The sequence below is a fragment of the Lycorma delicatula genome, chromosome 4, assembly GCF_047948215.1.
Source record: "Lycorma delicatula isolate Av1 chromosome 4, ASM4794821v1, whole genome shotgun sequence".
NCBI lineage: Eukaryota > Metazoa > Arthropoda > Insecta > Hemiptera > Fulgoridae > Lycorma > Lycorma delicatula.
The window spans coordinates 182,132,971-182,149,818 of record NC_134458.1 but is presented as its reverse complement, the minus strand read 5'-3'; the positions used below and the strand labels follow the sequence as shown (position 1 = coordinate 182,149,818).

At 30.2% G+C, this 16,848-nt stretch overlaps 1 protein-coding gene across 2 annotated transcripts in view; it reads left to right on the top strand.

The window, feature by feature from the left end:
* r (carbamoyl-phosphate synthetase 2, aspartate transcarbamylase, and dihydroorotase rudimentary) overlaps nt 1–16,848 on the top strand; it is a 153,790-nt gene that overhangs the window by 35,241 nt on the left and 101,701 nt on the right. For both annotated transcript variants that reach the window (XM_075364808.1, XM_075364807.1), the window contains 4 exons: nt 25–344; nt 4,631–4,816; nt 9,344–9,731; nt 15,606–15,839. In XM_075364808.1, coding sequence (XP_075220923.1) covers nt 25–344; nt 4,631–4,816; nt 9,344–9,731; nt 15,606–15,839 — 1,128 coding nt within the window. The remainder of the gene's footprint in view (nt 1–24; nt 345–4,630; nt 4,817–9,343; nt 9,732–15,605; nt 15,840–16,848) is intronic.

Sequence of the window (16,848 nt, the reverse complement as noted above, 5' to 3'; positions counted from 1 at the left end):
TTTGTTTTATCTCTCTTTTGGCAGACAGTTCAGACATTTAACCCTCCAAAAGCAAATAGTAATGGATTACATATTTGCGTTGTTGACTTTGGTTTAAAATATAATCAGCTTAGATGTCTTTTACGTCGTAATGTAACTGTTGATGTTGTCCCTTGGAATCATAATCTGCAAGTTGACAAATATGATGGATTTTTTCTTAGCAATGGTCCTGGTGATCCATCACAATGTTCTATACCCATTTCACATATCCGAAATGTCATTGCAGCTGGTATTCCAATATTTGGAATTTGTCTTGGACATCAACTTTTATCTGTTGCTGCAGGATGCTCTACTTATAAGATGAAGTAAGTTCTTTTTTTTTGTTAATAATAATTATGAACTGTATAAAAACAACTTAATAAATACATGGAACTTTGTTTAGATTTTCATGGAGCTGTTGTGCAGCTTGTTTGTCTGAAATGTTGCAGGTGGCACTGCTGCTAATGGCTTCCAACTTGGAAGTGAGTAGGTTCCCCCTTTAAACTCTAACCATCATTGAATAGTGTTTAAATTGGTAGGGAAGGGATTTATTGGCTTTTCTAATGTGTTATTCTTCTCAAATTAAGTGTGTTAGTTAATTTTTATTTGTTAGAGCATTTGTAATTTGTGGCTTTTTAGTGACATAAGAAAAATCTGTGTTTTGTTGTAAGCAGCTTCTCATGTAGTAATGTGTGGTGCTCTTATTGTAGGTGAAAGAAAACAGGTAGCCCAAGGAATTATAGATCAGTGATCATCTCTACTACTTGGAGAAGCTCATAGGAATCTTCTGGATGGAATTATTTGTCTCATGCTGTGTTTCTTCTTTGGGTAGATTGTTCTACATAATTTTCTCCTTTTCTTTGTCTTTGAACCAATTATGTTTGTTAATTGTTGCTACGTTCGCAGAACTACAGGCTTAGTATTCCTTCTATATACTATGCCTGTAGACCCGTGGTCTCTGATATTTCTCATTTTATCAACTATGCAGGAGGAGCAGGTTATGAATGATTTGTTGTAACTTTTATTGTTGAGTTGTTTCTATTTATACACAGTTTTTTCTACAGACCTTTATAACTTGTTGAAGAAAGTTAATAGGTTTGATTGAATGAGTGTTTTTCTTATTATTTTTAAAATTATTTAGGAGTGACCTAATTTTGTAAGATATGTGTTTATTATTCGTATCAGATAATATTTTATACAATTTTTTTTAATTTCATCATTTTTGAAGTAAATATAAGATCTTTGTTAGATATAGATATATTATTATCTGGTGTAGCCTTTTGGAACTAGATCTGTTATGAGTGAAAATGAGATTGCTTTGGTGTAATCTTGTACTTTTTATTTGTTTATTTTGAAGGGCATAGTTCTTTTTTATCATAAAATCTTAAAAAGTAGCCAGGTGATGATGACCTTGTTTTTTTACTAGAATTAATGTGACAAACATTAGAAAAAGAGGTATTTTTCTGATTCTTGTGTCAAGGATATATTGTTTTTTATATCATCATCATTATCAGATGGTTACCAACAGTTTTTAGCACTTCAGTTAGCTGTTGTGGGAAAGTTTAAAACATTTGTATTGTGTCTAATGATAGTGTTATATAGACATGAATCATTAACTATTCTTATGCAAATGAAACTGTAACATTATGCTTAGGTTTTATGTTCCCTATTCTATATCATCTACTGGTGAGCTGCCAGTGTCAGATATTAAATACCTCTTTAATAATGTACAGATGTACAAGAGTGTAAAAAAACTAGCCGGAATATTAAGGGACTTTAATACTTTATGCAACTAATGCATTATTATTACTTCTACTACTACTACTACTATCACCACCACTCCCACTATTACTACTACTATTACAATTATAACAAGTCTAGTGTACTTAATTATCTGAGAAAAGAATATTTTCCTACTTTTTTCTTGGTTAGGCTTGGTTAATTTACGCTTTTCCATCTAGTGTGATAACAGATGACACTAGATCACTGATCACCTTATATAGCCTTATTTGTTTTTGTTTTTGTAGGAAATAAAATCTTTCCATGTATTTCTTTGGTTTTAGAATATTCAAAGAAACAATAGTAAAGATAAATGTGTACTTTAACATAAACAAAACCTACAGAGAATTAATATATTCTGTTACATTATATTTTGTGGAATTAAAAAGTACTCATTATTGCAGCAGAACTATTTTTATACACAGTTATAGTAATTCAAGCACATTTTTTTTACAAATGTAATTTTTAACTTGAAAACATTTCTTTTAGAAAACATATAATAAAAGAAATAATCAGTTTTGGAAACTTACGTTTGTATGCTTTTGAACTTGAAGGGGGAAAAATGTGTTGTAGGCTTTAAAGTATTATAACAGTTGTACTTATAATATAAATATATATTTAGTACTGATTTAAAAAAAGGAACCTTTTGGAGTGTGGGTGTGGGGGGGGTTCTGTATGTAGGTGTTTCTGTGTATGTGTAACCTTGGTGGGGTGAGAGTCTGGAGTGAGTGTGGTAGACGAGAGTCCAGTAGACCGTAAGAGACGGTATGTGGTACAGCACTGTGAAGTGTAGTGCAAATTTGAGCAAAAGAGATTATTAGATTATTACATATTGGTTGAATAAATTTATATTCCATACATCAAGCATAGTGTGTTTTTTATTCAGGGTACTGCCAACCATATCCGGACGATCCAGCCTATAATTGAACTAAATACAGTCCACCTGAGCTATTAACAGAACTCTTAAAGTAGGAGAATATGTATGTGGTTATCCGAGTTACCACATAATATATCTAAATAAATAAAAATGTAAATGTTCATTTGTTCAAAATCTTAAATCTCCAAAAGTTCTTCACAGATTGCTTTGAAATTTTGACACAACTTGCATTCGAATACGCATGTGCTTTTATTTACCTACTGTTTATATACCTAAGATCTCACACCTGTGACAGGTAAAAACATGCTTTTTTTTAAAAACAGCGCTATCTGTTGGACATAAAAACAACTCGTGCTATACTAAATATTTTACAATTCCATTTCAATGCTTCCGATATATCTGTCCGCTATAGACTAAAAAACTACTGGACCAATTTATGCACAGGGAAAAAGGGAGAAAGGGAAAAATCAAAAAAGGTAGAAGGGAAGAAGGGGAAATGGAAAAAATAAAAAAGAGGAAAACAGGGAAATGGAAAGGGGAAAAGATAAAAGAAAAATAAGGGAAAGAGAAATGGTGGAAGTAAAGATAAAGGGAAAAATAGGGAAAGGGTAAAGGAACATGTTAAACTGAAAATGGGAAAGGGAAAGGGAAAGGTTAAATTTTGTGAAGTTCCATAATGTTCATTTTGTTAATGTTTTATCAAACTTTCAATTGTGTTCATTTAATACACTATATATATATATATATATAGTGTATTATATAGTGAAATATATATATATATATATATATATATATATATATATATATATATATATAGTGTATATAAGTGTGTATATATATATATATATATATTTCTTTGTACACTTAAATCTAGCAATAGCGAAGCATTGCCGGTCTGCTAGTGTTAACATAAAAAGTTATGTAGTGGATTTCTACTGTCATAAAAATTAATATGTTCATGAATTTTTTAACTTTTGTTTTACATTTTTAAATTAACCAAAAAAGAACATAGTATTGTGTAAGGAAATTTCTAATTTAAAATTTTATCTGTGTTAGAACACTAGATAAAATTAAAACTAATTTCTATTGTCCAAAAAAATGGGTTTATCTATTTTCTCAGAAATTTAACTGATTTTAATGAAATATAAGCTAAAAGGTAGTTTACAAATTCAGTTCATTCTTTATGTAAATGTCTAAATACCTTATTTTTGTGTATATATAACTGAAAATATAAATTATAACTTGATGTATTCAGTGCATTCTCTGTACCTTTTTGTATTGATTTCATTTTATAGTTGTTGTAATTACTTATCTTAAGTCATGAATTTCCCTTAGTGAATCTTGTTACAATTTTTTTTTTTAACATATAGGTAGTAAATTTTTATTAGTTAAAAAATTCTCTGACTGAAATTACTATTAGTGTTTTTTTCTAGATTAAAATAAATTCCTTGAATTGATCAGGATGATTGTTACAGTGATCAATCTATTTTTATAAAATATTTTTAGAGTATCAATTTTTTTTTAATAAATTTACAAAATAAACAATGTATACAATAAACAAACTATTTACAATAATAAAATGAAGTTAAAGTAAAGTTGTATAGTTCAAGTATCAATAAAAACCATAACCTCAATCACTGCTTTATAAGTCATTGTCATTTGTTCCCTGAAAAATACTAGTGTAATTTATGTAAATTTGAGGTTAATTTGGAATAATGTCAAATGAGGGAAAAGTATCAGGATTTAAGATATATTTTACTTTGTGATATATCTAACATTAAAACTTGTAGTTTAAACAAGATTAAAACACACAGTTGTCTGTTTTTTCACTTGAATTTATCAGGATGGGTTCATCCGCCAAAATAATCCATAAGCAGATGAGCTTAAAGTGCACTTCATGTCTTTTTATTTAATTTACTTTAATTTTATTTAGTTTATGCATATTCTTGTTTCTAGGTATGGAAATCGTGGACATAATCAACCTTGTACACACCATGGTACAGAACGCTGTTTTATTACATCACAAAATCACGGTTATGCAATTGATGCCACAAAATTACCACAAGGCTGGGTTCCATTTTTTACAAATACGAATGATGGTTCTAATGAAGGAATATTACATGAATCATTGCCATTTTTTAGGTTAGTGTTAAAAACTAGTAGATAACTAACTTAGAACATTGGTTCTACTTAAAACCAATGTTTTTGGAACAGTGGAATTCTGTGGCATAATATCTTGAAAAATATTGAATATAAGTAAGGATTATTTTCCAATGATTAAATCACTTTTAAAACCAATTTCCTTTATCCCTTAGTTAAATAACTTGGTGCATTTCCAATTTGCATGCTGTTGTCTTTTTTTTAATCTTAATATTACTAAAAAAATTTATAAGATAACTATGGTTCAAAAGTTCTAACTTTTTTTTTTTGAAGGTAAATGAGTTTTAAGAATAGACAACCTCTACTAGGAAATTGTTTTTATAAAATTATGGATTATAAGGATTTTTTCCATCCAGAATTGAGATGGTATAAGTAATGGATTAATTTGTTATTTTGTGATATCTTTCCCAGACTTTCTTATGATATTAGAGCTATGGTGTGTGTAAAGCACCTGAAGTGTAATAAGTACCTGTCAGAGTTCGAACACTGAGAGTAATGATGTTCACTGGTGTTTACTTGAGTGAAGGTGTTACTTGTAGGGCTGATTGTTGCGTTCATTTCAGTAGGCTTGGCCTGCTGATGTGCAGCAGTATATTTAACACTTCAGCTGGGTGAAGAACCACATCGTATCATTCATTTTACATAGTAATCGTGGAATAAGATACTGATTATTCATGAGAATGATTACAGTGTTTTTGGGATTTATGACCTGAAACAGATTGCTGACACCCATTGCAATTATGAACCTAATAAGGAGATAAGAATTTTATGGTTTAAAGGTGACAAAACTTTCATAAATGAGCTCTGTGTTGTAAAAAATTGTTAAAAATTCGGGAAGTATAGATAGTGTTTGTAATTTAATTAGTGGTTTACCTGTATTGTTATAAATGTTGTGTTAAATGTGTACTCATATTTTCAAGTTTTTTATATTTTTCTGGAAGAAGATATTGATAATTTTTTTGAATTGCTTGTATTTTTTCAGATCTTTTAAATTATGTTTTCCTCAAAACATTTTTATGTAATAATTACCCATGAAAAATGAAAACTAAAGTTCAAAACATTTTCTATGATCAAAATTACTTACTGTTGAATTTGCAAAAGTTTATTCTGCATTGCATACCACAGTTGACTACAGCTGTTGTGAAAGTAGATCAATTCATCATGAGAAAGTATTTAGAGTTTCCATTCTTATAATTATATATATATATTTTTTTTTACAGCTACAGGTATTTGTGATCAAAATGACAGGTTTTTATCATTTAAACATTCATGGTTGTGTGATCTTTAAACCTTCTTCTTTTTTTTTAATATTTAGCTATCCTTTATATAATTTTGTTAATAATTATTTATCATTTAGTTGATATATCATTAATGTTTAGTATTCTGATTTCTCATTTAGCTAAATGTGGGTTTCAGTTCAGTAGGGTGGCCCAAGATAAACTGAACCCAAAGCAAGCGAAGAACACATTGTTGCGGAATGGCTTTGATGGTACGTGGCACTTTATAACCTTGTTGTAGCTCTGAGAAGGGCTGCTGTTGTCGATTGGCTTTAATGGCTCGTTGTAATTTATAACCTTGTGGTAGCCTTGAAAAGGGCCATTTTTTTTCATTAGCTCTGAAAAGAGCTGTTGGGTCTGGAACCTGATCTCCGGCGAAGTTGACTTGACTGTAGTCATGGAGTTGTGGCTCGTCCATTGAAATCAGACTGAGCTTCTTCGCATTGGCAGTAGTGGCCTCCAGAGCCCGGCAGTGTCAGGTCAGTGTCGGTTGTCTTTCACCGGCATGGCCGAGGCGGTTCTCCTGAGTTGACTGCGTGGTGGGAATGGCATTTGTACCAGCGCGTATCTGTACTGTGCTCAAGCTGACATCTTGAGCTGCTACTGTTGCCGTCTGCCAATATTAAGTTAGGCATATATGTGGTAACAACATGAACTGTAAGGCGATAAAGTAAATAAAAGACAAAAATATACTTATGTGGGTTCCTCCATATCTACAGGTACTGGTGGACATGTTCACCGCCATAGTCCAGGCACAGTTTGGCCTGATGAATCCCATTCAATGCGACTTGCTGTAACTTGTCCCGTTAGATGTTGGTGATGGCGTTGCACATATTATGTGGCATTGCATCAAAGGTTTGTTGATTTTTCTGGTAAACCTTACCCTTCAGGTTGCCCCACAAACAAAAATCACAACTGGGTATATCAGGCGACCGTGGAGATCATAGATCCTTTTGGGTATGAAAACTGAGTGCACTGCTTCCAAGAAGCATGTGATGTTATGCCTTCCTGCTAGTAATATGTGAAGTGTCATTTGTTTGACATCAGATGAAGGGCTGGAAGAGGTCGGCAATGTAATGCACTGAGTTCACTGTGTCTGAAGAAAGTGGGTCCAATGATTCTCATCCCCCAACACAGTGCACCACACTCTAATCTTTACACCATGCAGCAATAGCTCGAATATTTGTCAGGCTTTTGACAGACCAATATTGTGAATTAACATAGCCACTGATGTGGAACCATGCCTCATCCATTGTAAAGTAGAGGTTTGGATTGAGTAAACTACTATTGATTCCCTGCAGTAGCCATATTCAGTACTGTACATGTTTATCATGGTCTCTAGGCTTTTACTTGTTAAGCCATTATCTTGTATGGCTTCAGGTTCAGGTTCTTTAGGATGCACTGGCATGTTGCTCGCTGACGAATATTTTCCTTCACCTCCTTACCACAGGTTGGTATTGCTTATTAAGGACAAATCCAGTTCGCTCAAACTTCTTTATGAACTCATGTTTAGATTACTTGGCAGGTGGATCACTGTTAAACTCTGCAGGGAATTTTTCTTGCACTCCTGTGCTTGATGTGCCCTGTCCCTAATATTTGTTGATGGTGAATATTCTTTCATCCTTCATCAGTGGCATGTCAACTGTCCTTAATCAATGGCTTTATCTCACCTGTGTTACAGGTTGTGTTCCCCCTCCTGTGCTTTTCCCCTTTTGCCATTCAAGATCAATGTGCATCACAGCTCACTACCTACATTTGAAATTTATTGCTTGTTGCTACGTCGAATGCACTAACACATTTTGGTTTCTCTCACATGTCTGGTTCACTTTATCTTGGGCCACTCTGTAACTAAAACTTTACTTTTGCCATTATTTCACTCATCATCCGTTTTAAAAAAATAGTCAAATGGACTGTATTTGAGCATTTGACAAAAATATGTGAAACAGAAAGGAATGTTTTTGATAGTATGGTTATTGGCTATATCTGTTCACAGTTAATGTAATTAATAAAATGAAGTAAATTCTTATGCAACTTTCTTCTTAATGAGATAGATTTAAAGATATGAATTTTAATATTCTTGAATTTTGGATTTATAATGAGTATTTCTATCATCAATGTAATGTGATCTGATTAAAGATTGAGACTGAAAATACTAAATTTGTCGTTTATGTTTTCTTTTATATCCATCAAATAAAAAATAAGTGTAGTTATTATTAGTTGGTGTTGATGAATTTTAGAGTTGCATTTTCTTGCCAGATGTATGACAAAAATAATTCGACTAGAAAACTTTAATTTAGTACAACTGTTTTAACATAGATTTCCTAAGCATATTTCTCCTTATTTCATTTAACATATTTTTAGCGTAGGCATCTTCTGTGTTTTTTTATTTCAGGCCTTTCATATCATTGAAGTTGGGGAGCCAAATTAGAGATTGTTAGTTGGTAGTAATTTGTGGTAGTTTCTCTGTAATTTGACATTGACTTCAATAAAACAGGAATTTAAATAATTGAAAAATGATTAATTTTCATGTTTTTAATACAGCTGTTTTAAAGTAATTTTATCTTTAGAAAAAATTATTTTATCTGGAATAACGATATCTTAGATGATCAAAGCCATTCAAAGAAGTTTGTTGATTTAATGATAAAAATTACCTTGCAAAAAAGGTGTAAATTAAATTATATGAAAGCATCAAAGTATTTAAATATTATCTTGAAGTTAGGACATGTGACTGATTTAATTTTTTTTTAAAGAATTATATTTTTACTGATCATACTGATTATATCTGTTTATCAGAATTCTTATTTGTTTATTCAAAAGATGTCATAATATAGAAATAAAATTCAATTTTCAATGGAAAGATTTATTTTGGTTGTGACTGCACATTACAGAATCATTAGGTTTCTAGTAATTTCTTCTCTGTTTTAAGAAATTGATTATCAAAATGGTTCTATTAATTAATTTCTTCACAGTTTTAAGAAATTGATTATCACTTACTGACTAGTTAATTTTAAAAAAAAGTAATAAATGTTTGAAGGAAAAAGTAGTAAATCCCTCAAACGTTTGCTTAATGTCACAGTCAATTTTCAAAGACTTTACCAGATAAAGTACTTTTGAACTTCGTAAAAAGTAAGAATATTTTTTTTTTATATTTTACCCACAATTTTTGTTTTTATGTTTGTATTTACTTATAACATATTTATTATTATTCATAACTTTTTAATATATTTTTCAGTGTCCAGTTTCATCCAGAACATTGTGCTGGGCCAGAAGATCTTGAATGTCTTTTTGATATTTTTGTGGCAGTTGTAAAATCACATAAAGCAGGAGAAGAGATGACACCTATTAATGATCGTGTTATATCACTTCTTAAATACAAAAATTTGCCAGAGGCACCATTAAACTTGTCATTCCCTAAAAAAGTTTTAATTCTTGGATCAGGAGGGCTTTCTATCGGTCAGGCTGGTGAATTTGATTATTCAGGTTCTCAGGCAATTAAAGCATTACATGAACAGAAAATCCAAACTGTACTTATTAATCCTAATATTGCAACAGTTCAGACATCAAAAGGACTTTCTGATAAAGTGTATTTCCTTCCTATTGTACCAAATTATGTTGAACAGGTAATTTTATTTATTTTTATTTTCATTTTATGTAACATACCAATTTGTTAAATTATAAAATTACCTATGAACAGGTAAAAAAAAGTTTTAATTTATATATTAATTTTTTTTATTCTTTTTCTTTTGCTTGATAATATCGCCACATAAGCTTGAAGCTTGTTTTTAAATTTCATATTACTTATTTAGGAAAATTTTGTATTCGTAAAAAGATGTAAAGATTTAAATAAAACATATTTTTTGTCACAATTGCTTCTATTGCAAAGAAGGAACAAAATTTGTAACAAAAAGAAAAATTAAGCCTATAAAAAATAGCTTTAATGAATAACTCATCATTATGTTTACTGAGAATATTATCAAAAAATAATGCTAACAAGAGGTGCTGAATAAAAGCCAACAATTATTTAAAAAATCTTTAGTATAAGGTAAGCAGTTACTAACTAAATTTAGTATGCCGAAGACTGTTGTGTTCATTTTTCTTGTATTGTGCAGGAATGTTAATTAAGAGGATATATAAAAAATCAATTTGAGATATAGGCAAGAGGAGAATACTTCAAGATTCATGCATGATCTTCAAAAACAAGTAACTTGATGCTGTTTGAACTAACTTTACAGAAGACAGTATCCTCTGTGTATTAACAAACTTATGTATGTTTATGTATACATTGCACAACATTTGGATATTAGAATGGAATGATTACTTTTCTGACAATGTTTAAAGGGGAAAACCCATTTAACTGTCAAGGCAGTGATAGATGAGAAAAGTATAAGTTACAGTTGTACGAAACTATCTGTGTGCATGGCCAGGCCAGCCGACTGATGGATGGGCAGGAGAGGAGGGGCTCTCTTCCTACAACATCATGTTGACTGTCTGTCAGCACAATACTTTCACAGTGTCTCATTCGAATTATATAAGCAATGACTTACCACAGTTGACATATTATTATGTATATTGTATTATTATTATTATGTCATCGTATTTAGACAAATATTTATCTAAGAATTTGCTGATGTAATGACTAATGTCAAAACATAGTAGCAACAACCAATTATTGTAGTTTGGTGACTAATGTTGTAATTAATTTTTTAACAATGCTCCCCCAAATTTCTCTTTATAAAACTACTAACAGTTTGCATAAATTAACAGTCTTCAACCAAGCACTGGGAAGTTGTGTACAATGGTAAGAATTTTATATATAATCTCCCTGTAATAAATGAAATAAAGTGTTATGATTTTATGCTTACAAACAATTTTATGGTAGTTTTGTCAGTAGTAATTTAATATTTTAAAAGTTTGTGTTATAATAAAAATTTTAAAATGGACAACAGTGTTCAATAAAAATTGAAAGGATGCATCATTCACAGTCAAAGCAGAGAAATTATTTCTTCTTTACAAGTTTATGAAGGAAGAAGCAGATAATAAGGCTGTGACAATTCCTTTATCAAAAGCTTGAGGAAGAACTGCTGCAACATGTGGGGAGTCTGAGCATGTGGTGACAACAATTAACAGCAAACTGAAAAAAATAACAGATAGTGATGACAGCGAAGCAAAATATTTTTCAACGCCGGGCAAACGACTAACTGATAAAAGGCATATCACAGGACTGGATGACTTTGATAAATGTGTGATAAGATGAACATTTTATAATTTTCACCTGCAAAAACATTGCCTTCCTACAGTGAAAATTCTGTTACAAGAGCTACAAGAGAGTATTTACTTTCAAGGGCAGAAAAGTATTCTGAAGGATCTTGGCTTCAAATGAAGGACCCAGAGTAACAGAAAACTAATTGAAACACCAGACTTCAAGAACAAAGAATTTCTTATCTGAGGGCAATGAAGCATTTCAGAAATCAAGGACGGCCTGTAATTTATCTCAGTGAATCGTACATACTTAGCAGTCACCTTAAAAATCAGTCGTGGTCAGACAGTTCCAACAATGGTGTACGATGTCCAATCTCTAAACAGTACAGATTAATAATTATGCTGGCAGTGAAAAATGTTTCATCCCAAATGCCTTAACAACATGGAAAGTGACACGGGGCTATCACGATAATATAAACATGCTTATGAAATGGATGAAAGAAAAATTGCTGCCAAATTTGGAGCCAAGGAGTGTGTTAGTAACAGACAGTGCTCCTACCATAATGTTCAAATCAATTAAGCCCTGAACTCAAAGAGCAGAAAACAAGATGTGAAAGATTGGCTTGTGAAACACAACATTCTTTTCATCCATGTTATGTATGTGCTCGAGCTGTACAAATTGGTAAAATTGCACAAATCTAAATTTTTCTGCTAGAAGTTCAAGAGGTGGGTCATGCTGATGTTAAAAGTTACATTGTTGGTGAAAATACATCTTGTAGTTTTCCTTGAGTTCAAACCCTAACTGAAGAGAAGACTGCTAGCATAGGCCAAGAAGATGGATAAGGAGTGCAACCTTGTAAAAAAATTGAAGAAGAGTACCTTTCAAAGGAAAGTGAGATTGACAACCTCATTGAATCATTCGTCATCTCATTGTAGAGCAATTTTGACTCTGAGAGCAGTGATGAAGACTTAGATGATATGAATGGGATTGTGCCATTTGAGTGAAAGAGTGAAGGCACTTGAAATTGAAATGTTGATGTTTTTTTTCAATTTGTATAAAATATGCCCTTGATAATACTTCTTTATGCCTTGATTGTTAACGTAGTAGTAATAGTTAGTGATAACTGATACATAAAACTGTAACATTTTTTTAACCATTTCATTTTTGGGTAAGTACAGTAAAATATCGCTTTTTACTATTATTATAATAAAATGTATGAAATAGTTAATAATACGTGTAATTAATTAGATAGTGTAATATTTAAAAGCATATTTTCTGCCATCTAATTATATTATAGTGCTACTACAATAACATAGTTGGGTCATCGTATTTTTTTAAATAATTTTGCATTTTATTGGATAAATTGGGGTTAAAATAATATGTGCAGTTTATTCTATAGGTAAAGTACCGTATTGCAAGATCATATTTTGATTGTAATATTATAAATTCAAACTAAATTCATTAATTAATGAATTCATAATAATTATTTCTAAAGTGCATATTAATGAGGTGTATTATCAAGTTATTTAATTTTGATGAATGCTTGTTTAGCATTAGCCGTACTAAAGGTGTCAGCCGATAGAAGCGAGCATGATTTTTCGGTAAGGCTAGTAACAACATGGCCACCCGCGCATATATTTTGGCCAAACAGTAAATATATATATATAGGTGTTTCTAAAATGGTGGGCTGGCTATACTTTTTTGGATTCTACTTGTAAAACTAAACAAAAAATGACAATTTCTCCTTAGTTCTCCCACAGTCCACCATTTTGTTATTTTTATATAAAAATTTATATCTCAAGTTCGGATAAAGGAATCACATTAATATTTGGTAAGCGTCTTTGTAATAATGTAAAATTAGAAAAAAAATCAGGACTTAAATACCTTTGCAAATTACAAAATGGCGGCCATGTTTATTTTTCAATTTGTTATATCTCCATAAATATAAGTTTTATCAATATGTATGTTATGCTAAAATATTAAGTCTTTTATTTTGAACAAAATGACATTTTATTTTTTAAATCAGTTAACAAATAGCCGAGTTATGGGAGAAAATTGATGTAATTTTGTGTCTGTTTTCATGACCTTCACTTTACGTTCAATTTAATAATATATTAATTGTTTTTATTTATTGTTGATATTAATTTACAATATTAGAATTAGATTAGGTAATAATTTTCTCACAATAAAATTTAATATTATATAATAATAAAACAATTGATATTAATTTTTCACTTTTGAATACTTTTACACAGTGACTATTACTGCTGATCATGTTAACAATGTAAAAATGAATCTTCTTTCAAGGAATGGTGTTCAAAACTATCACAACCAATGTATCTGAGCGACGAGAATCCTCATGGTACCTTCCAAAGTAGCCATCAACAAAGATTTTCCCAGAACATATGGGTAGGTATTTTTAATGATTATCTTTTGGGTCCTGTCATTATTACCAAATCATTTAAATGGAGAAAATTATCTTGCTCATTTGACCAAAAATCTTCCATATTTTTTGGAAGACCTACCTCTACAATTAAGAGGAAATATGTGGTTTCACCATGATGGATCTCCAGCACATTTCCGTCAGTTGGTATCAAGTTTCCTGCATGAAACTTTCAATGAAAAAAGGATAGGTCGCAGAGGGCCAGTGCCCTGGCCTGCCCGATCACCTTACTTAAACTCTCTTGACTTCTACCTGTGCGGCCATTTGGAACATTTTGTTTATTCAATTCCAATACTCAACATTGAGGATCTTCAACAAAGGATCCAAAATGGATTTCAAGAAATTATGAATACTGGAATTTTTGAATAGTTAAGACAATCTCTCAGAAAAAGACTGGAGAGTTGTGTAATTTCTAGTGGTGGACACTTTGAACATCTCTTATAACTTTTAACAATTGTTAACTGTTTATTTAAAAAAAAATAAGTACACCAAATATTCTACAATAATTAACGTAAGATTATCACAGGTATTTATTTTATTTGTTTAATTATTAGTGTATTATTGTGAGAAAATTATTACTTAATTTGATGCATACTATAATTAACAATAAATAAAAACAATTAATATATTATTAAATTGAACGTAAAGTGAAGGTCGTAAAAAAAGACACAAAATTACAACATCAATTTTCTCCCATAACTCAGCTATTTGTTAATCAATTTAATAAAATAAAATGCCATGTTCAAAATAAAAGACTTAATATTTTAGCATAACATACATTTTGATAAAACTTATATTTTTGGAGATATGACGGATTGAAAAATAAACATGGCCACCATTTTGTAATTTGCAAAGGTATTTAATTACTTTTTTTTTTCTAATTTTAAAACTATTATAAAGATGCTTACCAAATATTAATTTGATTCCTCTATCTGAACTTGAGATATAAATTTTTATATAAAAATAACAAAATGGTGGACAATGGGAGAACAAAGGAGAAATGGCCATTTTTTCTAAGGATATTTTTTGTTAGTTTTACAAGTAGAATCTGTAAAAGTAAGCCAGCCCACCATTTTAGGATACCTTTATATGTGTATGCACGTGCAATTTAATTTAATGGTGTAAATAATCATAATATTTTTGTTGGTAGTGTTCAGAAAGAAACGTTTTTGTTTTGATAGTGTTCGTAAATTATAATTTTAATTTCATAAAATTTTGTTGCACTTTCATTTAATTTGTACTATATCTTACATATAACATTTGATTAAAGTAAACAATCAGAAGTATACTATAAATTATAATTTAAATTAAAAAAATATTTCTCTTAATAATTATGTTTTTCTCTAATTACAGCTGTGTTCATTAATAATTTTCATAAGTAAAAAATGAGAGGTATAAGATTGTACATCTGCTGCTAAAAAAAGTTACAGATTGACTGACTTTCATAATGCTCTTTTGCAAAATGTTTAAAAATGTTATTCAGTATTTCTCATTTACTATTAGCAATTAATCTGGCCACTAGTAACCATATGGATCATTCCTTTTTCCCCGTTTAAGAAAAATGTTGTATTTGCTTCTTTCAAGGTGCGTTGACATAATGCAGTTAAGTTCAGTCACAGTAATTGCATTCCTGTTGTCAGTTTTTCTTTTATTAATTTTCAAAACCTTACTTTTTCAAAACTTTGAACATGGTTAACATAGACCTTATTTCTGATATGTATAGTGATTTTTTAGTAATGGTAGTAAACAAGTAAAAAAAATATTAAATTGCTGTAACTGTTTTATTAGATAAGAATTGTTTTTTTAGTGTAAGCTTAATGAAAGTTATGAAGATTTTTTTTTTTGTTATAGGTAATTTGTTCAGAAAGACCTGATGGTATTTTACTTACATTTGGTGGTCAAACAGCATTAAATTGTGGTGTTGAACTTGATAAAATGAAAGTATTTGAAAAGTATAATGTTCAAATTTTGGGTACGCCTATACAGTCAATTATTGAAACTGAAGACCGAAAAATGTTCTCAGATCGTGTTAGTGAAATTGGAGAGAAAGTTGCTCCAAGTGCTGCTGTTTACTCAGTCCAGGAGGTTTGGTATATGTTTTCTTATTAAAGTTTTGGATCCCCCTTTTTTTTTAGCATCTAACATTTTTAAAAATAGTAAGCTGTTAGGTTTTTTTTATAATTGCATAGATTTGTTGTTTAACTATATTCACATATTCTGCCTGTTTTGAAATACTCTCTAATATGTTTTTTAAAGAATTCTACATCTGTTTGTGTTTTGATGTATGGTGGAATTAAGTTTAAATGACCATCTTTTGTTCATTTAAAAGTAGCCATTTGCATTGTTAATCGTTTAAAACGACTGTCAGAACATATTTTTATATAAGATAACTAAAAATATATGTTGAAGTAAAATGAAGTACTCTGCTACTATTCAAATCTGATGACAGATAATGTAATTAATGTTATGTGAGGTTAGTAATTCTGAAACATATTTTTAAGTAAAACTTTTATGTTTTTCAATAATTTTAATAAAATAAATTATTTCCCTAAGCTTTTTATTGCATGTGTTCATCAGTTTATTTAAAAATTATGAACATATAATTAATAAATGTATAACATTTGCACACAGTTATTATCTTAATTCATATATTTCATTTTAATTATTGTATATATGAAAATCAAAATTATTTTTTTATTATTCTTTTTATGAAAATCCATCTCGATTGCCTCATTTGCACAGGCAGTAGTAATAAATAAGCTTGCTCCTGGTTTGGTACACTGAAGATTCTTGGTTCAGTACTTAGGCAGATCTGAAAAATTTGTAATGTCAACCCCAGTGTAGTTGCTGATGACCTCAGTAGTTGATGGAACTTTTAAAACCCACTGTAACAGAAAAAACTTCATCTGAGAAAGCAGAGATTGCTGCGAAAGTATTTACTTAATGGAGTAAATAAATAGAAAAAGCAGTTAATAAAAACAAATTTTACAAAATATTCTACTGCTATAATGCAATTTGCTAAGTTGTTTGTAAATGTTGTACAGCTTTAACAATTCAAAGGCAAAATGATTGAAACCCACTTGTTTAGAAAGTC